The sequence below is a fragment of the Ranitomeya variabilis genome, chromosome 2, assembly GCF_051348905.1.
Source record: "Ranitomeya variabilis isolate aRanVar5 chromosome 2, aRanVar5.hap1, whole genome shotgun sequence".
NCBI lineage: Eukaryota > Metazoa > Chordata > Amphibia > Anura > Dendrobatidae > Ranitomeya > Ranitomeya variabilis.
This window is the reverse complement of record NC_135233.1, coordinates 1,061,951,165-1,061,978,778: the sequence shown is the minus strand read 5'-3', so window position 1 is coordinate 1,061,978,778 and position 27,614 is coordinate 1,061,951,165. Positions and strand designations below refer to the sequence as shown.

At 40.5% G+C, this 27,614-nt stretch overlaps 1 protein-coding gene across 3 annotated transcripts in view; it reads right to left on the bottom strand.

Annotated features, from left to right (window-relative positions):
* The window catches only part of KLHL29 (kelch like family member 29), an 878,960-nt gene that overhangs the window by 161,391 nt on the left and 689,955 nt on the right, over positions 1-27,614 (bottom strand). For all 3 annotated transcript variants that reach the window (XM_077291500.1, XM_077291501.1, XM_077291502.1), the window contains 2 exons: positions 27,165-27,364; positions 25,565-25,824 (listed from right to left, as the gene is read on the bottom strand). In XM_077291500.1, the coding sequence (XP_077147615.1) occupies positions 25,565-25,824; positions 27,165-27,364 (460 nt within the window). The remainder of the gene's footprint in view (positions 1-25,564; positions 25,825-27,164; positions 27,365-27,614) is intronic.

Below are 27,614 nucleotides of genomic sequence, written 5' to 3'. Positions count from 1 at the left end.
TCCTCTGAAATGTTCTTATCTTTAGGGGGGCTAATACCTCCATCTTCTAGGTGCAAGAGACTCTGGAAAGAGACAACATTGAAAGAGTGTCCACAGTGCCCATTAATTTCAGAGCAATTCTTGCAGTCCTAAAGGACCTAAGCTTTAGCAAGGAGCCTTATTTTTCATTTTGGCAAATTTTAATGCTCCCGCGGGCAACATTTCTACTTCTTTTTTTTACACCACTTTTTATAAATCTGCCCATTAGGATTTCCCTAGTTTCATCTGCGAAAAACAAAAACATATTGAGTAGACAGATATGAGAGAAGTGCATCATCTTCAGCTCATTTGCGTAAACTGCTGGATACATTTGCTTCGCCTCCAGTCATTATCCAACCACGGCCAACAGGACGTCAAGCTGGTTGGACATCTTGCTTTGGTAGGTTTCCAATATCCTAATGTGCAGCCGGCGCTTTAATCAATAGCCAAGCAAGGAAGCATTCAGCTACGCAAAACACTTTACAGAACAGGCATAAACATACAATGTTCCATCACAAAATACAGATTTGTTTTTTGTTATTTTGCCAACACTGATCTGTTTAGGGATTATCATGGTGCAGAACTATTATTTATACGGGGGCACTTCACTAACCTTGCAAAGGACATATAGAGGTCGTATTAGCACCCAGAGCCTGGAGCCTAAAACATAGATCCATACACACATTCTCATTAATAGTAGATGCTGAGCGTCCTCCACACGTACTATTTCTTCTAACTTTTGTTACGGCTTCAGTTAGTGTCGGACTAAATTGGTAACGGCCCACCAGTAACATTGATTTTTGGGGTCCACTGTTCAGTTACATGCAAAAATAACCTGACTCTAGTACACAAATTTACTTTTGTTTCTATGTAATATTAATTTGGCACTATTCATTAGCTATAGTGATGAGCGAATATACTCGTTACTGGAGATTTCCGGAGCACACTCGGGGGTCCTCCGAGTATTTTTTAGTGCTCGGAGATTTCATTTTTAGCGCCATAGCTGAATGATTTACATCTGATAGCCAGCGTAAGTACATGTGGGGATTCCCTAGCAACCAGGCAACCCCCACATGTACTTATGCTGGCTAACAGATGTAAATCATTCAGCTGCGGCAAGAAAAACGAAATCTCCGAGCACTAAAAAATACTCGGAGGACACCCGAGCGTGCTTGGGAAATCTCGCGTAACGAGTATATTCGCTCATCACTAATTAGCACTTTTCACAGCGGCCCACCGGAGGATTCTCCTGTTATCCAGAGGGCCAGTCCCAGCCTGGTGCTGTAGATGATCTAGCAAACAGTAGACTGCCTGTATTTGATACAGTTGTGACTAATTCTCTGTTGTTTCAAGTGCTAAGACTGCAGAATGCACAGGTTCAGTGCTGGGTACATGGATATCGGTAGATATATATTGCATACATGGATAAAAAAAATCAGTAATCAGTGCTCTGTGCTGTTTATTAGCTTCAGTGACTCATAGGCTGCATACTAAGCTAATTTCAATATGTGTAAGGGAATACTTGGATTACTGCTGCCCTTTACTTCCTCCCTGCTGAGAGAAATTAGATAATTACAAAAAAATTTACATGCATTTTTTTTTTTCACATGACTTTGCTGGACAATATAGAACAGATTAGAGAGAACCCCAAATAAACCCTCAATAAAAAGCCTAAAAATTAACTTTTAATTATATATATTATTGCAATTGGAAAGGGATTAAAAACGAAATTCCCCTAATCTGCCTAAATGCTGAAAATATCATTGTATATAGCTGACTGCTCTCTTTTGTGCTAATTCGGTACCTCCATCTGGCAGAATAGGATATAAATTTAGCACGCTCGTCTCCCCAACATGTTTCACCGCATCTGCGGCTTCATCAGGGGTTTTCTAATTTTAATAATATACATAATTAAAAGTTAATTTTTAGGCTTTCTAGTGAGGTTTTATTTGGGGTTCTCTCCAATTTGTTAATAATTTATATATCCCTCCAAGCCTGTATGTCCTCAAATTTGTAATTTAATATAGAACAGTGGGGTTTATTTTTCCGTTTATTGGTATAGGGCAACCAGACAGAAGCCAAAATATTTTTTATCCCCTTTCTAACTAACGTATCCCTAAGAACACTTTTTAGCATGCATGTTGGGAACTTTCCTAAAATATACGCTGAACTTAATGATACCATAGGTTAAACATCATGTGCCTACGTGATGTGAACAGACCATAATCTGGGTGGCTGTAAAGGAAACTTTCTTGTTAATAATGTCCTGTGATCACAGCAGCATCAGCACTGATTCAAGCAGGAAACTTCTCTACATAAATAATTATGGCCTCAGCTCTAATGCTGTAACATAATAGTAATAGTAATAATAATAGTAGTAATAAAAGGCCACAAATGGCTGATATTTTAAGAGAAAGGCTTCACATGAGGATCTAATTATTTTTTTTTACTGGAGGCGCGCATTTGCAGAAAAAAATAAAAATAAAAAAGGCACAAACACCTCCTTGCTACAGATTTATTGTATACATGAATACAGCTACTCACGTTGAACAACAAGTGTTGACATGACAGGTTACTCCCTCATATTTGTATGATAAAACATGAATAGCGGCATTATTAATGAGCGCGATGATAAATATCAGGTTTCTTTTGTGTATACAGATTATAGGACAGCGCATCCACCGCCAGAGAAAATTGTCGCGCTTCCGACTATATTTTTCTTCTGTATTGTTACAATGCTAGAAATGTTCGCGAGGGGCTTATTTGTCCTGATAAATAATAGTCTGCATAAAGAGGATGAAAAAATCATTTTGGGTTGATGAGATGTTCGAAAGCTGAAAAACGGGGTTTGTTTTAGGTCAAATTAGGTTACCAGTATGGGGAATTGGTAGACTCTGAAAAGGTATGAAGGACCCTAGGGTACAAGCATGCAAGGTACATAAGGTACATAATCGGTTGAAGATCTCGAGGGCAAAATACTTGGCACTGGCCATTCAAATGTTGGCAGCCTAAATGCCTGTCCGTTCCCCCTTAGATACCCTGCCAAAAACCTCTCAACCAGCCAAATCCGGTCTCCTGCTTTGCACTGATGAGTGGCAAACACCCCGAAACATGTCTTGTTTGTCTCCTTATCCAAATGGGCAGCATTGTGGCTCAGTGGTTAGCACTGCAGTCTTGCCACGCTGTGGTCTTGGGTTCAAATCCCTCCAAGGATAACATCTGAAAGGAGTTTGTATGTTCTCTCTGTCTTTGCGTGGGTTTCCTCCGGGTTCTCCAGTTTCCTCCCACACTCCAAAGACATACTGGTAGGAATTCTAGATTGTGAGCCCCAATGGGGACAGTGATGATAGTGTCTGTAAAGCGCTGTGGAATTAATGGCGCTATAAAAGCGAGTAAAATAAATAAAAGTCATGCGGCAAAGCTCGATAAAAGATCCATATTGAATTTTAGGATTGATACATCCAATAGGTGATGCAAGAGTTCAAGTCCTCTTCCTCTCTGACGAGGCTAACTTCTTGCTTGAAGTTATTGTTCCTGACTTACACACAACTGGGTTGATCGTACATGGGTTTTAAATGAGGAAACACAAAGAGGTTGTTGCCAGATGCCTATAGCAGAAGCTTATCTCCCATGGAAACAAAGGATCAGGCATGTTGCAATCTAATAAGCCCCATCCGAGTTTACCCAGAAATTTACCATCGACGGATAGTTGAAAACCACCATGTACATTAGCTGTTATGGCCGAAATCAGCTGGTTTGGCAAGCTTATGGCAAATGCGTAGTAGGTCAACTCACTCAAAGATACACGGAGGTAAAAAGCAGGAACACTGTCTCATTAAATCTTTTGTTGGTTTATTATATAGACGGCATAAACCAACATGAAGAGAAGAAAGCACAGCCCTTCAGGCAAAACAGGAAGACTGAAAAACAAAAAAGGTTGTAACACAGGTTATACATTTGTGGGGAGCTGCACGTTTTGGAGCAAAACAGGTTCAGTTTTTCCTCCTCAGGACACAAAGCATTGGAGATCCTCTCTCCAGCCCTACTGAACCCAGACTGCCTCTGGAGGCCAGCTATTTAGGCCCCAGACCACACCCTGGGGTGGAGGTAAGGTGGACATCCTCCCACCCACTCTATGAGTTAACAGCCCTTTATTTAAATTGGGTGTTAACTCCTTGCAACACTTAGCGTGCTGAAGGAAAGACTTCTGATCACTGAAGCCATTAAGCGCAGTGAAACATATTGTATCCGCCCTCCAGCACTTTACCAGTGAGTTTGTCACAGCACCTTAAATGCCCACTGTGTTAAAGGGGTCTACAACTTACCTAATTACCTAAAGTATTTATATGGGAACAAATATAACATTACTAATCTCCATGGATGAAGCTGCAGTAGAATGGGATGATCAGAAAAGCTTGGCAACTTTAATCATGATGTCCATAGGACTTAATTGACCCAAAGGCCAAAATTGAGTCCTTTTGTCAGGCCAGTAATTGTCGGAAACACTTTTCTTTACTGCATCGACAAGCATACAGCTATCCAGGGGTTCTAGGAGATGTAGATTTGCAACCGCTGGAAATCTACAGGTTTACAACCACTCTTGTAACATTGAGCAGAAGATCTTCCCAAACCATGGGGCGGATGAGCTGTGTGACCTGGACACGTAACGTCTAGATGCTCCGGCACTCATAGTCTTATAGCCACAAATTCTGCCACCGCAGAGTTCTAGAGTCACATAAACGATCCATATCTCACTATAATAGAGAAAGCTCCGCAGATTGTTTCTTGGAGACGGTTCAGAAAGGCTTCCTTTCATATTATCTCATTATCTTGAAGTATATGTCAGGAAACTGTGAACTAAGTATTAAAACAAGACTCATAATATGTGTGGGAGGCGGAAAGATTCACATAGCTACAAACTCATATGTGCGGCAAAAATGTATTATATGACGGTGACACCTTATGCCAAGATGGTCCAAAGCTTGGCTGTAGATATGTGACTGCACTGAATGTCACCTCCTCAAAGATAATGCTTAGTGATGAGCGACCATGCTGGGATAAGGTGTTAAGGACACCTGAGATTAGCGTTGCCCATTACAAAGATTATATGGGCACGACGCCTTACCTCCCCATATACTAACCAGATAGGGGAGGAGACATTTACTTTTTGGCTACGGGGCTCCCGTCTCCTCTATGTAACACAATCGTATCCTGCCAGTCACCGAGTTTTGTGCTAAGTAATAGGCTATGAAGCAGATGAAACTTTTCCAGATGTGACATATTGCTCGGGGCTTCCAGCCCAGTAGTCGGCCGTCATTTCTGCGGGCTATTACCCAATCATTCACTAATCCTCCGACGCACGCCGGCTTAATTTTTTTTTTCCACGTTCTCTTCGAGCAGTTGATTTCATACAACTGTTAGTGATGCTGCTGACATATTTTTTCTAATTGGGAACATCTGTACCTCTGTACTGTAAAACTAAAGCACCAGCACAAATGCTCTCCACAAAATATTAAGTAGATGGCTCGTATCACCAGTGCGGCCATTGAACGTCTAAATGGGATGTTACTTTCCAGTTGTTGATCTTCAGCGTGGCAATAAAAAGGAGAAAACTTGCAGAGGAGGCATTAACCTCTTTAGTGCTGCACCGGCCATAATGGAGGGAACACTGGAGGCAGCGGAAAGCACGAGAATTCACAGATAGATAGATAATAGATAAAAATATAGATAATAAATAGATAGATAATAGATAAAGAGATAGAAAATAGATAGATAGAAAATGGATAGATAGATGATAGATGATAGATAGATAGATAGATAGATAGATAGATAGATAGATAGATAGATTATAGATATTTAATAGATAGGTAATAGACAGATAATAGATTGATAGATAATAAATAGATAACAGATAGATGATAGATACAATATAGATAATAAATAGATAATAGATAGATAAAAAATGGATAGCTAGATAGATAATAGATAGATAACATAGATTGATGATAGATATTTAATAGATAGATAATAGATAGATGATAGATAAAATATAGATAATAAATAGATAGATAATAGATAGATAGAAAGATAGATAATAGATAGATAGATAATAGATAGATGATAGATAGATAATAGATAGATGATTGATAGATAGATAGATAGATAATAGATAGATAATAGATAGATAGATAGATAGATAGATAATAGATAGATAGATAGATAGATAGATAATAGATAGATAGATAGATAATAGATATATGATAGATATTTAATAGATAATATACAGATAACAGATAGATAATAGATAAACAATTATAAATAGATGATAGAATAATAGATATATAGATGGATATAATATACAGAATAGATGGATGATAGGGCAATAACTGTGCTCATATTTAGCGTTGCTATTATCTGCAGTATATACATTTATATATACCGTATATATTTCCATGTATTTTTAGACGACGTTTGTCTGACAGAGTATATTGGGTAGCGCGCTCCCCTCCCCTGACGGACCCCCGATGTCCCATGAAGCTGATCCCCAGATGTAGGAATATAACTCCTTGCTCCAGCTCTTGTAGCTTAGAATTTGCCTATAAATTCCTACCCGGAGAGCTGCTCGCCACAGATAATTGGAGGCGACGTGTCAGCGGCATCCATCTGCAGCAGTTTATAGTCTAATTCCTGCGTGAGTCCTTAGATCTGGAGCAACAAGGACCCGCAGAACCATCCGGAGCGAGATCCCTCCAGAACACAAGGATGTAAACATGGGAGACGTCTCGCTAACACTTTGTGAAGTTTTAGGAATGGACACGGAAGACAACAGCTTAGACGTCCTGATGCAGCAGAGCCGTGTGTGCGACATTATATAAGATGAGGAGCGGTAATGAGGATCTGAAGAGGAAACGCTCCAACATAAATTTTGCGGCTGATGGGCCAGAAACAATGGCTCTGTTACCATAGATGCACGGATTATTCCTGGTATCAGCAGAATTATCCGTGCCTCTCTCTCCGCCTTTGTCTTTATTCTCTTTTGAAACTTCTGTAATTTTCTCTATTGTGATATATCAATTATTTGGAAGCCTCTGTCTAGGTCTGTGACGGTCTTCTGTAAGGAAGGGGGGTTCAAACTGCCCCTGGAACTGGGACCCTAACTATCCCTGTCCCGGGGTACTCTTAAAGGTGGAGAGGCCTGAGTCTCTGACCTTACTATGCTTCTGTTAATGTCCAAAGCTGTCCCCTTCCCCTCCCCCAGGAGGCCTGGGTCAGATATGTTAGTGTATACACATGTAAGACAAACAAGGATAAAAAAAAACTTACGTACAAAAACACTCACCAAGGGTAGAGAGGAATAAAGTGAAGGATAGGGAGGAACAAATCAAATGGGAATAGGATAATGGAGAAAGCGTACACCCAAAAACAGCAACAACAATCTCCAGCAGCAACCACGAATTCCAACTTCAGCACACCAACTCCAGCAAGCCAGGAAGTAAAACTTTCACAGGCAGGGATGAGAAGGTCTGGCCAGGTTTTTTAGAGAGAGAAAACAAGCAGGTTAGGACCAGTTGTAAGATGGGGATGCATGTCTCTAATCAGCATACAAAGAGTCGTTAACCTCTTCAGCGCCAAAGGAAATGAAGACCATTTAATATGAGGAGCAAAACACATAGACTAAATGAAAGGCCTGTGATTCACAGTACATAAAGATCGCCTAACTCTAACTTCCAGGAGGACGTGACACACTAGTGACAATAGAGAGATATTTATAAATTGCATCAATATTTGGTGACCGCCCTTTGCCTTCATCACTTCTTCTAGGCACTTTTTTGTAGTTTTTGGAGAAACTCAGAGGGAGGTTGTTCCAAACATCTTGGAGAAATAACTACAGATCTGCAACTGACAATATTGCTGTATTAAAGGGAATCTGTCAGCAGGTTTTTGCTATTTAATGTAAGAGCAGCATGATGTAGGGACAGAAAACCTGATTCCAGAGATGTATCACTCAGTAGGCTATGCACTGTAGTTTCAGTACAATCTGTGTTTTATCAGTAGGAAATTATTACTGCCGGACTAGGTCTCATGTGACTAATCAGTATAACCCTGCCTCCACCATTGATTGGCAGCTTGCTGACAATGTACACAGGAAGCTGCCAATCAGTGGTGTGGGCGGGGTTACAGAGCTCAGCATTCTGTGCACTGCTACATCTACAGCAGAGAAAACAGGGATTCTATCAAAACTGCACGAATCAGCCCAGTATGCGATACATCCCTGGAATCAGGATTTCTTTCCCTACATTATACTGCTCTTAGATTACAGAGCAAAGATCTGCTGATTGATTAATTTTAAAAAGTTTTTCCAATTTGCAGAGCCATTCTTAAAGGGAACCTGTCATGTAAAAAAACTCTGTTAATTTGCCAACGTGGGGTTAATCTGCAGGTTAACAGCATTCTAAAGCGGCCCGATCGCCATACTTAAAGTCTGGCTACTGGGAGGAAATTAATTGTATTCCTCCCGGCATCCTCCAGCTTTTAGTTATAGAGATATGGCTGGTGTGGCTTCAGTCACTGGTCAGTATATAAACCTCTAAATTAGTAGAGAATTGCTAGCAGTCTCTGTATTAGGTCAATCCTTTCTATTCCTATGGTCTCTTCATTTTGAGTATTTACAATGTGATTCCCCAGGAGATTGTCACCACCATTGGCGGTCCCAGCAGTGGGACCCCTCTTTGATCGGTTTGTCCCCGATGGACCTGTAGTTTGAGCCATTGTCTAAACATAGGAAACAGTGACAATTATAAACAGTCATCTTCAATTATTACACAAGAAAATCAATAGGGAGCGGATTAATTAAAGTTGTTTACTCCATTAATGTTACTGCAGAGATTTCGATTGGAATTTTAATGACATTGTGGAGTTAGAATCCCAATATTACAAAGATCGCTTGCTGACTGTCCATGGTGCTGAATGTCGAAAAGTCATCATCAGTTTACCCAGAATCTTACTTTAAAGTGCACTTTATTTAAAAGGAATGTGTCATCAGAAATTGACCTATTGTTCCAATTAGATTTTTGTATTATAGGGGGAGCAGTCATGCTATTAAATTAGTATATTTAGTTACAGAGCATGACGATAAGCAATTTTGCAATTGACTTGCTTTTTCTTTCTAATTCTCCTGCTGTGAGAACTTTTATCTTACATAGTGTACTGCTTATTTCCATGGAGCTCATCCACCAGACTCTGTCTCCAGTACTTACACTCTAGAAGAGGAGTTAACTCCTAACATCCCAGCCACCTCTCTCCAGCTCGTTGTTTTTTTATACATTAGCTGCTCATCTCCCTCTCAGCTCCTGACAGAGCTCTTATCATTCCTGCATAATAACAATCCCCATGGCCTCAAGCAAATGCAGTTTCCAGAGCAGTTCTCCTAATCAGGGCTCTCACTTTCCTGAGCTGCTTGCACTGCAGTGTTATCTGTATTTGTAAATAGACTGTTACCAAGTTGTAGCTTAACTCATGACCAGAATTGTCACTCAAGGATGTGTGTAGGAAATAAGGAGACTGCAAAGCTGTGAGCTTCTCAAGAGAAACATTTAAAGGGGTATTTTCAAGTTATTTTAAAAAAAAATGTTTGTCATTATTTATTTTCTTCTTTATCACAATCAAAAATGACAAATCTTTTTTTCATACTGGCCACTTGGAATTTTTTCATACTCTAAGTTCCTGCTGTTTCAGGAATTTTACACTTACAATAGCTGCAATGAAGAGACTCTCAACCCATATAGTCTATTGAAGTATCTAATAAGCATGTGCAAATGTGAAGGGACGGGGAGCAGGTGAGCTGTGACACTGCCTATTGTAAACGCAGATAGAGGTGTTACCTGCCAGCTAAACTGGCAGGTAACCAAAGTGCAAAACGCAAAACGACCACTGCTACTGTCACGCTGTGGGGGTCTTCGGTAAGGAAAGGGGGTGTCAAACTGTCCCTGGAATTGGGACCCTATCCCTGTCCTGTGGGTACTTTAGAAGGTAGAGAAGCCCGAGTCTCTGACCTTACTATGTTCCTGTAAAACCCTAATCTGTCCACTCCACCACTCCATGAGGCATGGGACAGAAATGTAAGGTAAACAAGACACAAAGATAAAACAGATAACAGAAAACCTCTATCATACAAAAGCACTAATCAACAATAGAGAGAATGACAGGGACAGGGAGGAATAAACTAAATAGGAAAAGGGACCAGGAGATAAGCACACAGCACAACTCTACTCCAACCACGTAGCTTTAGCACACAGCACAGGAAGACGAATCTTTCACCGGCAGGGACAAGAAGGTCTGACCAGTTTTTATAGGAAGACATAATGACCTTATCAGAAGCTGCTGAAATGGAGCTGCGTGTTTCTGACCAGCATAGAAAGGGTCGTTAACCTTTTCAGCACCAGAGGAAACTAAATCCAATTAAAATGGGACACAAATCACACCATCTCTAAAGAGGACCTGTGATTCATTACCCAACGTGACCATCTAACTCCAGATTTTCCAGGGGGACGTGACACCTTCGTGACAGCTACAACAGATAAAACAAGGATTCTATCAAAACTGCACCCAGCACCCTAGTAAGTGACACATCGCTGGAATCAGGGTCTCGACCCCTACATTTTGCTGTTCTCAGATTACACAGCAAAAACCTGCTGACAGATTCCCTTTAATTGCAAACACAGCAGTTCCTCTAGGGAAGTGAGTCCGACAATAGTTCTCCCCACCCAACTGCAAAGTGAAGAAGATGAGAAACCAGGACGGGGCACCTTCTCTACACCGGCCCCATAGAAGCAGCATGGCCCCTCTCTTTCGCACGCGTCTCCCACTTCATATATCTAATATAGGCGATGTGTGAGAAGAAGAAGAAGTTTGCAGTATAAAGTTTCCGGAGTGCCTGGAGAGCACAATCTCATTTTTCCAGGCCAGCTTCTTAAGGTTTAAATTAGTTCCTCCGGTTCAGTAAAGGAGCATGTAAGAGGCTTACGTAACGTATTGGCAGCTATAGGGATCGTAGCCAGGAGCTGCCAACACAACATCACTGGAGCCCATACACCAAAGCCCCCGAAGCCCCTGACCGCACGCTCTAAAATCCGAGGAGTCAAAATATTATTAAAGCAGTCATATATTTTATTTTTTATTTTTTTGTGTGTGAAGCCGCTTACAAGTTATATAAATTCACACCGCTCCGCGCTCCAGCCGAAGAAATCCTATTTTCATATTAAGGAGTACCCACTTCTCAAAATAAAAAAAAAAGGGAAATGGAAAGTTCTTGAGTTCCTACTCAGCCGTTTCTGACTTATAAGTCTGGACATAATAGTGCAAGTGTCAAAACAATTATCACTGCCATTCTACGGAGGGAATGAACAATTAATAATAATCCATATGTACCCAATTATTTTGTTTTCAGGTGGAGGATAGGATTTTTTTTTTACTTTAATGCATGTAACAATAATTTTTGCAATTTGGCTTAATTAAAAATTGTGCACCAATTTGCTTATAAAGACGCCATGTTTCCCTGCACATTCTGCCTTAATGTGGTCAGAAATCAGCTAAGAGGAGCTAAAAAAAAAGCTAAAAAAAAGGGCAGAAACTCTTCCAGGAGGAACTCACTGACGGATTCTCAGTTAACTCATCCTACAGCCAGCAATAAAAAGTGCAAAACAGAAGATATAGAGGGAAAATGGTGCAAATATTTTAATGCAATCCAATTACGAGAATGATTTTTAGTAGAGATGAGCGAACCCAAACTGTAAAGTATAGAGAGAGATTTTCTCCAGCTCCAAAGTTCAGGTCCCCATTAAGTTTTATGGGGTTCAAGATCCGGCACAGTTTTGGTACCTGAACTGAACTTTGAACTAAAGTTTGGATGAACCCGACAAACCCAAACTTCAACCGGTCCGCTCATCCCTAATTTTTAGCCAAAAAGTAAAAAAAAAATAGTACCCAAAGGTGTACTCCAAATAGAGTCAGGATGGACTACTCTGAGCCCATGCAAAATACCTGTAGGTATATGTCTTCTGCTGGATCTCATGAGCCTTGTTGTGAATGGGGTCTTTTATCATATGAGGGTCCCCCAGAGGTTCCTCTTATGGTCTCTTGGACCAGTCCGACTTTGACATTGCCCACAAAAAAAAAGTATGACCTATCCACAAGACAAGTGATAATTATATTATTGTACCCATTGCTAAAAAGGAAGTCCTAAGTCCCTGCTCTAGAAGAGTTGGAACGATGTGGTTGTTGCGCATGCGCAAAACAGTTAATTTCAGGGTTTATAGGACTGACAGACGTAGCCCAATAGAGTAGTAGTAGAGCTATGTCCATGGGTCCTACAAACGTTAAATACGGAGATATTTGTAACCATTACTCTATTCCCGTTCCTCTGCAGCAGGTGCTCAGGACTAACGTTGTGATGGGTAGAGATGGTGGGACCTCCAGCAGGCTCGGACTGGCCGTCAGGAGAACAGGGGAATCCTCCGGTGGGCCGCACCTCTCTTATATGAGCAGTACTTGGCACAATATACTTGAATCACCGAGTACAGACAAAAGCAGAATCTTATTCATTTACCAATCTACCAGCTCATTGTTATATAGATTTGTGATTGAGGATAATGTGACATTCCGAAAATCGGGGGCCTGGGGTTGGTTACTGGTGGGCGGTTGGCACTGCCTCTGGCGATCATTTTTTTAGCTCCTATCCCGTGGTGACAACTGCGGATGAGATACTGAAAACTTTGAAACTAAATCCCAGAATTTTTTATGTTACCTTTTAGGGGTATACTGTATTTCCAATATTTTAGGCTTAGCAGAGATGCAAAATCTCCATGAGGGGGTTTTATCTGTGTCACATGACTAAACGGCTCCATAGATTAAGGCTATGTTCACACGTTGCATTTTTGCTGCGTTTTTTTTTTTCTGCAGGCAAAACCTGCTCTCTTGGCAGTAATGAAGCTGCTTACAAAAAGCAGATTTTGCTGCATTGTTTGTTGCATATTTGCATTTTTATTGTCTCTTGTGCATGTTGATGTTTAGTGCCCCCCCCCAAAAAAAATAGGGTTTCTGCGCCAAAAACGCAGCAAAACCTGATACCTGTATTTTTTGTTGTTGCGTTCTTGTACTACTCATTGGGTGGAAAAAATGCTGCAAAAAAGCTTAAAGAAGTGACATTCTGCAGTTTACCAAAATCAGTCAGTGAAAAAAAAAAACAATGTGTGTGTGTGAGATTTCTGAAATCTCACAGGCTTTGCAGGGACTGTAAAACGAAGCTTGAAATTTGCATATAAAAAAGCAGCAAAAAAAAAAAAAAAAACAGCAAAAACGCAATGTGTGAACACAGCCTTACACTAAACATATTCCTTCTCGCTTCCTCCTAAGCTGTTTATACGCCTTTGTAGTATCAGACGGTGCTGAATTATCTGTGCGGCTCCAGACATTGCACCTTTATGGATGGAAATTCACCCAGAAAGCAGCTTCGTGTCATTTGCCAGGGATAGAAACACCAAACAACTGTGACTATAAGGGCTTGTTTCCATTTGCGAGAAACACGTCCGTGTCTCGCATGTGGAAACCAAGCTCTGGTGCCGGCACTCCAGAGCGGAGCGTGCGGCTCCATGTGTTCCTATTCGGAACACCTGCCGGCTCGACCCGGTGCCGGCTCGACCCGGTGCCGGCTCGACCCGGTGCCGGCTCGACCCGGTGCCGGTTCAGAGCGGCCAGTGACCATTTCAGCAGCTCCACAGCTTCTTGACTGCTCTGTCGACAGGGTGTGACTGCAAACATCGTGTTGATTGACAGCCGGCTCCCCACAGTTAGGAAGTAATCTACAAATATTTATCACTTTTACTCCAATCCTGGCCGGTTCCGCCAACATTTTGAAAAAAAATAGGTGGATCTTAACTGAGAGCGGTAACGGCTGAGAGCGGCCAATAGAATCATCATCATTAACTCAAAATAAAATGGTAGAAATTACTCTGGTCCCTGTCTCAGCGCCAACTACATGACTCCAGTCCATGGTTGGGTCGCGTCAGCTGAAGGATGCGTAAAATTCATAATTGTTGAAGAATCGGGTACATACGGTTCCGTTCATTATTGCATTTGTGCCTACTTTTTCTTTTAATTTGCGCCTTTTTAATGTTTATTTTAATATCCACGTTCTAGTTGAGGCTTAGACTTTTCAAATCTTTTTGACTTCATTCATAAAATTGTGATTTTTTTTTTAAAGAAGCCGTAAGATTTTTGCCCAAAGGTACTCCAGTCTCCGACACTCGAGTGATTTTATGTATGTCTGATATTTTTAGTTTCAAAAAAGGTTTTATTGAAATTTCAACTTTAACATTCATAAAATGAAATTGCAATGTGAATGAACTCCCTCGCAGGGGATTCTATAACTGAGTAATATAATAACACATATTCCTTATAAAGACAAGGGTGGACAAGACATAGACAACACAAGGGAAAAACATGAAGGAAAGGAGAAATTGCATTTACTTTTTAATTTATAACAAACATTATCCCCACAGAATCAAATTGCTATGGGGACAGATGAAGAGTCTGACTCAAGTGCAAATTAGGTTGCAGATCCATCCAAGGACCCCATATCTTAAAGAACTGATCCCACTTGTCATTTCTAGTGGCCTCAATGCGTTCATAAAACATAATGTTATTCATCCTTTCCTTAACCATACGTATCGACAACGCGGGGTTCCTCCATTTCGAAGCAATGTGAATTTTAGTAGCCATAAAGAGAAAAGAAACCAACTTAAATAGGTCTTTAGGAAGAGCCGGGTGTCTCGCCCCCAGTAGAAAAACAGAGGCGTCCAGGTTGGTTTTTTTCCCCACCAGTTGGTCAACTAGAAGGTTTATCTTTTGCCATAAGTTGGACACCACTGGGCAAGTCCACCATATATGTTTCATGTCCCCAGGTAGGTTACATCCCCGAAAGCATAAATTTGAGACATTGGGGAATATGCTATGAAGTTTAGTTGGCACTAGATAAGTCCTATGAAGGACCTTGATCGAGGTTTCCACTAGAGATGACTGGTGACTACCCTTAGTTAGTGTGTCGCAACACCTCCTCCAGTCCTCCAGCGTCAGCTCGACACCCAACTCCTCCTCCCACCGTCTCATGAAACCCAGCTTCTTCATATCATGGGGTGGGTTTATAATAGAGTAAAGCAAAGATATTGTCCCCCTTCCCATTGGGTCTGAAAGGCATTTTTGTTCATAACCAGAAACAGGAACGGGCCGTTTACCATGAATTAGGCTACCTGCAAAGTGCAAAATCTGATTAATGTGCATTATTTCTCTAATCGGGGGTTCAAACTTCCTCACGAATTCTGCTCTGTCCATCAGGACACCGAAAGGGTCACACAAGTGTTTTATTGTGGTAATCCCTCTCAATATCCACCAAGTGAACAAACGTGAGTCCAGACCAGGAGTGAACATCGGGTTACCTAATATAGAGGTTAATGGGGAGGGATCTGATTGCAGTGAATATTTGAATCTAACTCTTCTCCACAAATTGAAAGAGTGAGCAGTATAAGGTGCTGTTATAAATAGTTGTTTGGGGATTTTTCCCGTAGACCACATGAGGCCTGGCAATGAGAGTGGCTTAATAAGATGTGACTCCAGGTGAACCCACCTTGGCTTGTTATTTTGGGCGCATATGCTAGTTAGTTGTGCTATTTGTGCCGCTTTATAGTATAGGGATAGATTTGGAAGTGAAACTCCACCATGTCTTCTATGGAAGAACATTAATTTTGGGGGGATTCTAGCCCTTTTATTCTGCCATATAAATTTGGAGATCGTGGCATGAAGACCTGAGAACGTTTTAGCTGAAATCGGTATTGGGAGAGATCTAAAAAGGTACAAAAATCGCGGGAGGGTCACCATTTTTATTGTGTGGATCCTACCCAGCCAAGATAGGTTTAGCGAAGCCCACCTAGATAAATCAGTGTGAAGATTCTGGATAAGTGGCGCGTAGTTCCATTTAAAGAGGTTAGCTCTGTTTGTTGTAATATTTATTCCCAAGTAGGTTAAATAATTGTCCCTCTTTGTGAATTTAAATTGGGAGGTGATAGTATCCTGAATAGTTTTGCTGGTATTGATAAAGAGAGCTTCCGATTTATCTATATTAATTTTCAGCCCTGAAATGTCTTCAAATATATTAAGCAGAGATAGGAGATTGGGAATTGTTGTATGGGGATTGGTAATAGTCAAAAGGAGGTCATCTGCAAACAAGCTAACCTTGTATTGTTCGCCTAAGTTAGTTAATCCAGTAATGTTCTGATTTGTTCTAATGGCTTCTGCCAAGGGCTCCATGGCCAGAGCAAATAACGCCGGGGAGAGTGGGCATCCCTGTCTGGTACCACGCTGAATAGATATGGGAGAAGGGCTCAACGTCGGGAGCTTCAGATATGCTGTGGGAAAGTCATAGAGTAATTTAATACATTCTATAAACTCCCGGGTGAAACCAAATTTAGATAAGACTTGGAAGAGATAGTTCCAGGAGAGTGAGTCGAATGCCTTCTCAATGTCTAAGGCTAGTATTAAAAGTTGTTCCCTGCGGGAGTTTGCTGTGTGGATAAGGTTTATATTATGTCTGATATTGTCCGGGGCCTGCCTAGATGGGATGAACCCCACCTGGTCCTTGTGAATAAGAGAGGGCAATATGCGGTTTATTCTACTTGTGATAATTGCAGTGAATATTTTTAAATCCACATTTAGTAAAGAAATAGGCCTAAAGTTCTTGGTCAGTAAATGGTCTTTTTTTGGCTTAGGTAGAATTGTAACATGGGAAACCAGAAACTCTGGGGGCATTTTTGAGCCATGAAGAAGGGCATCTCCAAATTTTTTGATGTGGGGCGAGAGAATTTCAGCAAATTTTTGGTAATAAATGGCCGTGAGTCCATCAGGGCCGGGGGCCTTCCCCTTTTTCAACGCTTTGATAACTGATTGGATCTCTTCCATAGATATATCGGAGTGTAGTTGTTTAGCTATTGCATCTGTGACTTTAGGTAGGTGGAGGTTTTGTAGAAATTGTTGAATCGGGTGAGGAGATAAGGGTTTGGGCTGGGTGTATAAGTTTTGGTAATATTCGTGGAATGTTCTATATATATTATCTGGGTGGGACGTAATCCTTCCCGAACCATCTTTTATTGAAAAAATTGTGTTGATCATTTCCCTAGAACGTAACTTGCGGGCTAATAGTTTGCTCGGCTTGTTAGCGAACTTGTAAAATTTGGCTCGCGTCCAAGTCAAGGCCTTCTCAGTTCTAGTGGTGAGGATGGCATCTAATTGAGTTTTAGTCTCCTGAATTTGTTTGGAAAGGTAGAGAGAGGTGGACATCTGGTTAGCTTGTTCTAATTTTGCTAATTTATTTTCTAATCTGGTTTGTAGTTCAGTTCTCGTTTTTTTCCTTTGAGCAGCCAACTTAATTATTGAGCCCGTTATAAATTTCTTGTGTGCCATCCAAATGGTTCCGGGGGATACATCACCAGAAGTGTTAAATTTAAAATATTCGGTTAATTCGTCCTTAATTGTATTTGTGATCACAGGGTCAGTAAGTAGTGATTCGTTAAGTCTCCATCTATATAAGCTAGAGGAGGACACATTGAATTTGAATACTGAGAGTACAGCATCATGGTCAGACCATGCTGAGTGTACGTGGCGTGAGAATAGGACTGTGGAAAGTGAGGTGGTTTTTGTCAACTGAAGATCTATTCTGGAATATGTTTTGTGGGCGGGAGAGTAGTACGTATAACCTCTATTATTACCGTTCATCTCTCTCCATATGTCTGCTAGGTTATGGTCCATTAATAATCGGGAGATCTTTTTCCTCTCATTTTTAGTGATGTCAGTACGTCTTACAGCGTTGCTGTCTAATGTTGGATTTATCGTGAAGTTAAAATCTCCGCACCATATCAGGTGCTGGAAGGAGTAGTTATCCAGCTTGTTTAAAATGGACTTAAAGACCTGAACTTGAGACGAGGCTGGGAAGTAGCTATTTACTAAACAAAGTTTTTGCCCTTGTAATGTGCCTAGTAAGATTAAGAACCTACCCTCATCATCCGATAGGGAATTTGTAATCTGTATTGGAAAATTATTTTTGAGGAAAATTGCTACTCCTTTTGTTTTACTTGTGCCTGAAGATGTAAAAAAGCGAGAGTAGTTCTGGTCAAAGTACTTTGGGCATGATGAGGTGGAGAAGTGTGTTTCCTGAAGACAAAGGACATCAGGATTCTGTTTTTTATAGTCCAGGAAGGCCTTTTTACGTTTGATGGGGGAATTAAACCCCCTTACATTATGTGATAAGACCCTACACATAGACGGGCTGAGTTAGTGTTGCATATAAAGGCTTACCCCTAAGTTTTCTCCCAACCCTGAACATCTCCCGGTAACGATCAACCTGGAGTCCATGCAAAGAAGTAGAGGATTTCGAGCAGACATCTATGAACCTACATAAAGCAAATACAATAGAAGGGGGAGGTAGGAAGACAAAACAAGACAACATAGAACAAACATTTATAATCAAATGGGCTAAGAGCCCATATAACTTAGTGAACTGGTGGTCCATATTATGTGGAAACGACCAGGCTTCACTAAAATGGGTAACGTGTGAAAACCCCTAACAAGTCCAGCCCCTTCGAATTGTTAAATATCACAGGTATCCATAACAAGGCACTAATGAAACTTCATAATACTATAGGACCCCATGAAAATATTTGTACCGACTATCCATTTCAAATTGGGGGGGGGAGAGGGAAGAGTAGAAGGGGAGAAGAGTGGGTGAGGGAGGGAGTGGGGAGGGAGTGAGAGGGAGAGGTAGGGGGGAAAGGGTGATATGGGGAGAGGTAGTGGGGAGAAAGTGGGGGGGTGTATGGGGGGGGGAAGGAGAAATGTAAGTGAGCTCCTTGGGAGGTATTAAAATCCTCCAACTCCAACCGAACAACTTAAACCATTCTTTCTTAGATGAGGTTCCACCCTCTTAGATATTAAGCGCAGAGGGAAACAGTGATTGATACAGTTAAATGGGAACGCCGCATTGTTCAATATCTTTCAAGTGACATTCGCACGTTGGCTTCTTGTTACTCTTGGGACCTCTTTCCACTCCCTACTTGGTCTGGGTTTCCTCTGAGGCAGAGGTTGTGGATCAACAGATATCTTTAAACCCAATTGCTCAATCACACGTCTTCCCTCCTCAAATGATCGACATGTAAAGTGCTTGTTATCGTGGGAGAAAGACAGGGCGAATGGAAAGCCCCATCTATATCTTATTTTGGCAGCTTGCAAAGTTGTAGTGAGTGGTCTGAACTCCCTGCGCCTGTTCAGAGTGGCAGGAGCTATGTCAGCATATAGATGAACTGAGTTTGGAACACCTGGGAGATTTGGGGAGTCTCGAGCTGCTGTTAAAATGAGGTCTCTGGTCTCTTCATAGTGTAATTTCAGGACAACATCCCTTGGAGCATTATCAGACCTTGGTTTGCCCAGTGCTCTGTGTATCCTAGTGATGTGTAGCGTGTTCGGGTCTGCCTGTGGGAGAAGGGCAGAGAACAGGCCAGATGCAGTCTCTTTCAGTGACACTATTGATTCAGGGAGACCCCTTATGCGAAGATTGCTTCTCCTTGATCGATTTTCATAGTCCTCACACTTGATTTCTAGCTCATGAATACGCTCCATTTGTTGTCTTATTTGTTCCTGATCTTCTTCAAGCGCATCTGCCACCGTATCCATTTTGTCCTCTAATGAGGAGGTGCGCTGTAGTATCTCCTGCATTTGTTCCGTGACTGATTTCATGGCAAGAGTCAGCTCATGTCTGATATTTTTAACAACTTTTGTACTAAAAAGAATATTTGATGTAAAAATGCAGTACATTTTCTCAACCACGTGCGCTATTTTGAAGAATTTGGCTCAAAAAAAAATTCACAAAATAAAGTCATTTAGAATAGAAAAAAAATTGCGAATGATGAATTGGACCCTTCGTGTTTTGGGAATATTAAAATACTGACTGTGCGGATACAGGAAGTGTTGCGGTTACTTTCACATTCAAGATGTCCTCGCCGGAATACTTAAAGGGGTCACAAATAATCTAATAATAGAAAAATTAAATACTGTGGTTACCATGGAAACATGGCGAAAGTTCTGAGAAAATAATTACTGGTTTGCCGGTAATAATGGTGTTTAAATCGTGTTTTTCTTTAACAATGCTGGGATAAGTACAACTAGTAATTACAGAGGTAGAATTTGCATTTTTATTGTCCTAATCATTGATAAAGCATTAAATAACATTTTGGGATTAGTTTTTAACAAGTCCAATTTTTCGACACCTTTGAAGTGGAATTTCAGTGGGGTGCGGCGTCCTGGAGGAATGTCTAAAAATTAGTTTGAATGGTGCTCAGCAATTGCTTCCCTCAAATTTATTCTTCAATGCTAAAGTCAGTAGATAAATGTAGCATGAATGGCACATAAGTCTCCTTACTCTGACATGCCAGGCCTGGCTTGTCACTCTACACAAGGAGAAATATTACCGTGAATTTAATTTACATTTTTCTTTTTTTTTTTGCCGTTTTGTTTACTCCTCCACTTTTTCCAAAAGCCATAACTTTATTATTTTCGTTTGCCATCACCATACGAGGGTTTCCTTTTTCTTGACGGACGAGTTGAAGTTTTGAATGACACCATCCATTTTATCATATAATGTACTAAACTATGGGAAAAAAAATCCCAAGCGCGATGAAATGGTGAAAAAAAAAATCAAACTCCGCCATTGTGTTTTTCTACAGAGTTTAATGTGCAGTAAAAATGATGATTCAAGATACTAAACTTGCATTATTTTTTCTATTATTAAAGTTCAGAACTTTGTAAAAAAATAATTTTTTGTGTCCGTAATTTCCGAGACCCCCATTTTTTTAAAATTTTCAGTGGATGGAATAGTATGAAGATTTTTTTTTTGCATACCAAGCTGCAGTATTTAATGATAATATGTTGGAGTACATATATGATGTTTTTTATCACCTTTTATTACATTTTGGTGGGGGAAAGAGTGTGTTGACCAAAAAAATAGCAATTTTAGCCTTTCGATTTTTTTTCTAATAATTTTATATTTTTATTAGATTGGACTTACATGGATGGGCAATACCAAATATGCTTATTTATTTTAATTTTATTTTTTTTAAGTCTTTATTTTTAACTTCGCAAAAAGGGGTGATTTGAATTTTTATGGTTTTTTTAAATATTTTTTTTTAATTTACACTGTATTTTTTTAAGTCTACTAAACTTTAACCTGTGATTGATTATGGATTTAATGTCAGGTTCCCCTTTAATGTAACTGTCAGGCATTCACAGAGGCATCTAAATGGCTAAACAGCAGCGACTGGAGCCAGCTCTGGTTGCTGTTATTAGAGGCAGGTGCCGGCTGAGGAACAATAAATGACATATGTTGAATATTTTCCAGACAGATATCCAAATTCACAGTTATTCCTAATAACAAGTAGTTGGGAGAAGTGACAGATATACAGTATCTTAAGATAAGAAGTTCAGAAGGACGGCGCAATGACAAATACTCGAGAATATATATATTTTATGGGGTTTTTTTTTCTGGGAACCCGTGTGTTCCAGAGAAGAAGCAATTTTTATAACACTACAATAAATATGATGGAGACAATTTACAGAGGAGTAAAGTTTAGAAGGTTGAAACTACAAATCGTTGTTTCTTTAAAGGGTTATGCCCAATATTAAAAGATATTACCTATCCAATCATTTGGGGTAAGATTTCTAGGACCCATACCAATCCTAAGAATGGGGCACTGAAATGGCCGGAGCATGAGCGACACTGCTCCATTTAATCTCTATGGGACTGCCGGAGATAGCAGGATAATTGGTCATTTTTTTCGTGTAGTACCAGAAAGAATGAATAAAGCGGTGGTGGGCATGCTTTATTCTGATGGGGCGTTTAAGAACCCCATTCACAGGATCAGTGGTAGTCCCACCATTCTGATCAAAGAAGAATATTACACACTGAGGAAAGACAAATCAACTGGCTTAGACCACCAAAAGAGTCAATATACTATAAAGCAGGGGTGGGAAACCTCCGGTGATGTCCTTTTCTCATGCCCCCATGCAGATTCCCATGGACATCATTGCTCAGGCCGGCCCTTTAATTGCCCCTTACAATGCGAGCACGCGCATGCAATGTTCACTACGGAACGTTGCAGTGCATGCAATGAAGGATTACGTCCTGACGTTGGCCAGTGCCAGCATCACGATGTACTTTGTGTGCAGAGTCAGCGCACTCTACTCTCCAGTCCATGAAGACAGCAGCCCCCGCATCTCCTGTGATGTAAATGCTCCAGCCCCAATATCTTCTATGTGATGAGCATGATGCAGCCCCAGCGTCTCCTGTGATGTATATGCTCCAGCCCCAGCATCTACTGTGTGATGTATATGCTACAGCCCTCGTGTCTCCTATGTGTTGCATATACTTCAGCTCCAGTGTCTCCTGTGTGATGTAAATGTTCCAGTCACAGCTATGCTCCAGACCCAGCATCTCCTGTGTGATGTATATGCTCTAGCCATAGCATCTCCTGTGTGATATATATGCTTCAACACTGGTGTCTCCTATGTGATGTATATACTTCAGCTCCAGCCTCTCCTGTGTGATGTAAATGCTCCAGTCCCAGCTATGCATCTGTCCCAGCATCTCCTGTGTGATGTATATGATTCAGCCCACGTGTCTCCTGTTTGATGCATATGCTACACCCTAGTGACTCCTATGTGATGTATGTGCTGCAGTCCCAGAGACTCCTATGTGTTGTTTATGCCGCAGACCCAGCATCTCCTGTGTGATGTTCATGATCCAGCCCGTCTCATGTAATATGTATATGCTCCAGCCCCAGCATCTCCTGTGTAATGAATATGCTCCAGCCCCAGCATCTCATGTGTTCTCATCTCATATGCTCCAGCCCAATTGTCTCCTGTGTAATGCATATGCTCAATCCCCAGTGTCCTATTGTCTCCTATGTGATCTATATGCATAAGTCCCATCAGATGTATATGCTACTAGTGATGAGCGAGTGTACTCGTTGCTCGGGTTTTCCAGAGCATGCTCGGGTGGTCTCAGAGTATTTGTGACTGCTCGGAAATTTAGTTTTCCTGGCCACAGCTGGATGATTTGCGGTTACTAGACAGCTTGATTACATGTGGGGATTGCCTAGCAACCAGGCAACCCCCACGTGTACTCAGGCTGGCTAGCAGCCGTAAATCATCCAGCTAAACTAAATCTCCAAGTAGTCATAAATACTCGGAGACCACCCGAGCGTGCTTGGGAAAACCCGAGCAACGAGTATACTCGCTCATCACTATATGCTACAGCTCCAATGTCTCCTATGTGATGAATATGCAGCAGTCTCGGAGTCTCCTATGTGCTGTATTCAGCAGACCTCCCACTGCTTGAGTTCTATGTTATGTGAGCAGTGATGAATTCCCCACTGTGATGAGACATGCAGTGTAATACACATCTGTGTTCAGAACTTTCTACTTCAAGTTCACTTCAAAATTCATCGTGAACAATCATCTGTGTTCCAGACCGACGCAAATCTGTAAAAGCAGTTGCAAGTAGCAACATCATCAATACCACCTAACATCACAGCCGCACCAAAGAGAAGCAGTTCCGGCCATTACATTAAGAGGGGGGGGGGGTAATTAAATGTTTTTAAATGTTTTTTGAGATTGCGGCAGATGTTCTATGACAGCATTAGATATGTACTAGCAACACTTTTCAGCTCATTTGTAAATACATATACTAAGATTACAACACGATGGCTACAGTTATTGCAATCTAAAGCACAAGCTCCGACATACCTTCCAGTATTCAGTGTATCATAGTCTTATAATAGGAATACATTCATACAATGCACTTACATCCTTAAAACATAAGCAGACTTGTTTTTAATGAATCTACTAGACATATCAGTTATGCATTTTTGCAATATACTTCATTATTTTATTTTGCTTTCTTTTCTTTCAAACACTATACTGCAGTCCAGTTACAGTTCCGGGTTTGCGCTTCTTTAGAAGTTTGTTTTCAACGGCTGCTCAGAAGATCTGTATTTTTTTGTAATATGCATGTAATACATAATTTTTCTGATATACTTCATCACCTTATTTTGTTTTCTTCTCTTTCAAGCACCATACAGCAGTGCAGTTTCAATGCCCAGTTCACTGTCCTTTAGAAACTGCTTTCAACTGCTGCTCAGAAGGATTTGTAATTTTTTTGTAATATATATTTTTTTCTGATATACTTCATTACCCTGCTTTCTTCTCTTTCAAACACCATACTGCAGTACAGTTTCAGTGCCCAGTTCACTCCTTTAGAAGCTGCTTTCAACTGCTGCTCAGAAGGATCTGTAATTTTTTTGTAATATATATATTTTTATACTTCATTACCTTGCTTTCTTCTCTTTCAAACACCATACTGCAGTACAGATTTAGTGCACAGTTCACTCTCCTTTAGAAGCTGCTTTCAACTGCTGCTCAGAAGGATCTGTAATTTTTTTGTAATATATATATTTTTATACTTAATTACCTTGCTTTCTTCTCTTTCAAACACCATATTGCAGTACAGATTTAGTGCACAGTCCACTCTCCTTTAGAAGCTGCTTTCAACTGCTGCTCAGAAGGATCTGTAATTTTTTTGTAATATATAATTTTTTTGATATACTTCATTACCTTGCTTTCTTCTCTTTCAAACACCATATTGCAGTACAGATTTAGTGCCCAGTTCACTCTCCTTTAGAAGCTGCTTTCAACAGCTGCTCAGAAGTATCTGTAATTTTTTTGTGATATATAATTTTTCTGATATACTTCATTGCCTTATTTTGCTTTCTTCTCTTTCAATCACCATACTGCAGCGCAGTTTCAGTGCCCGGTCCATGATCCTTTTAGAAGCTTCTTCCAGCTGCTGCTCTGAAGGATATAAACAGTATGGTATATTCTAATAGTCTGTGAATGGAAAGTCTCCAATATGAATATGGGACATTATCAACTCTTAGCCTCTCAACCCTGCACTGAGCCAGTGAAATTCTCATACTCTTTTCTGAGCAGCAGTTGAAAGCAGCTCTTAAAGGAGAATGTCCTGGCAATTGAAACAGCAGTGCAGCACAGTCTTTCGGAGAAAAACAAGCAAAATAGGAAATTAAGAAGAGTATATTACAAGAATTCATCACTTTGAAATGCCTGGAGTATAATCAAATGTAAAAAAAAACAGTTTAGCAACTCTCGATCATTTCCACTCAGAGGTGAATCTACCCTTCAACTATAGACAAACAAGCAAAATGTTTTTTGTTTTTTTTCAACGACTGATTTCTGCTACTGTTATACATGGCAAATACATGTAAATCTGCTGCATATCGGCCCTGTGTGCACATACCCATACAGTACCCCTGCACAATACCAGTCTTTTACGGTTTCCATAGGATATATCAGAAATAATAAGCCGTGAAGCCTCTTCTCCTACCTGTGCTCTATTTGCCGGGTCTTTCTTGATCCACTTGATCACCGTCTCATATACCAGTTCTTCAGCTTTAGTGTTCAGGCTGTCATTGGAAATGTATGAGACAAAATCTTCTCTGGAAATATTCAGGATCTCCTCCTGATTGGCCACCTCAGGGAAATTCTGCAGGGCATATGCCTTGGCCATATTATACAGCTCCACGCATTGCATGGCTTCTGCCATGGCCAAGATGCCCAGGCAGTTGTTGGCAGTCAGCTGTTTTTCTGCATAGAGAAAGACAAGCAAATCACTTGTATTTTAGAGGTTGTTGCTGCGTGCTGACATTACAAGCACTACATCACATCAATCTGCTTTATGCCATCTGCTCATGATTAATTATGGAAAGGCTAGTAATTAGAACTTTGTAACTTTTTTTCTGATTGTTTATTACGTAACACGTTGAATATAAACATTTACCTACAACCTTCTAGTAATATTTATCTTGCTCCTGTTCCCCTCCATAACACATAAATAGTCAAGTCACTGCCTTGAATATGGTCAACACACTCGTCTTCTGCTGCAATTAGCATTCCCTTCTACTTGGTTATCGAGTCCTCAAGTCCCCACTTATTTTATACCTTTGTACTTTCATATGCAGCCTATACCACAATGAAATGAGTAGACAGGACAGGTCACTGCCTCTTACAAAATCAGAACACTCTTCTCCTACTGCTCTAATTATTTCATATTCCACCATCTGACTGGCTACAGGGGACTCAGACTCCATGTACTTCATGACTTGTGTATAACCATTTACCCTGTACACAATGACACAAATAGACTAGACAGGTCACTGCCTTTCAAAAGATCAGTACACTCTTCTATTGCTGCCGCCTGCCCCTAAACTAAACACCACCAGTATATTACATCATGGCCCATTACATACCAGTATATGCAGCCCTTGTAATCACTATAAAGCTATGTTCAGACTGAGTTTTTTTTAATCTATGTTTCAAAAAAGCATTTTTTTAATGGAAAATACACTTTGCTGTTTATATTAGGTTTTTTTAACCTCTTCACTACCTTTGACGTACTTGTACGTTAAAAGTAGTGTCCCTGCCTTTGATACAGGGTCACTCGCCGAGATTTAGAATGAAGCAGAGCTAAGGAAGCTAACCCCGCCCACACCTCAGACAAGCCCAGCTGTGGTGTGGGCGGGGTTAGATTCCTCAGCTTTGCTTCATTCTAAATCTAAAAGCTCTGATTGTGTCAGAACTTCTGCACCCAGTAAACTAAGTGATACATCGTTGGATTCTGTTTCTCTTTGCCTACATTATGCTGCTGTTAGATGAGGTAGCAAAAACCTGCTAACAGATTCCCTTTAATATATCTCATTATGGGTTTTCTTGAGAATGCAGGTAACACCCACAAGGTTACTGCTACGCCAAAAAAATACCTAAATACCAAAAACAGCTCAGCTACATTAATACACCGAAACATAAAAATAGGACGAAACATAATAATAAAAAAAAACACAAAGCTTTATCCTAATCTCGGTACGATAAAGTCTTGCCCAAGTCCGGCCACCCTTAAATATATGGAATATAAGAATGTTTCTTCCTACCTAAGAAGGACACGCAGACTTTACAGAACGTGTGGAACTGGAATTTGCTCGCCGCCTCCAGAAGAATTTTCGCATTGGCCGAATCTATGATCAGGGAACCTGTATAGACAAATTCCAGTAACAGTTCTAAGACTTCCGCATTGATATTGGACATTGCCAGCTCCAGTTTCTCCCCGTTTTTAGCTTGTTCCTTCGACGACCTGGTAAATACAACGACATTATTTAGACATGGGTCCTTTCACATTGTAAAAATCCAGAATTTTGCAATTTATCATCATCAACTCCTCGCAGTAGATGGAAGATTATACATGGCAAAAAAATGAATACAACTCATCTCTTACTGGATCTGAAAGAGAAGGATTTTTTTTTTAGGATCATTCAGCAAAATTAATACAAAAAAAAAACAAAGAAAAAACAAACAAACAAAGCATTTTATTGCTATGGTTATCT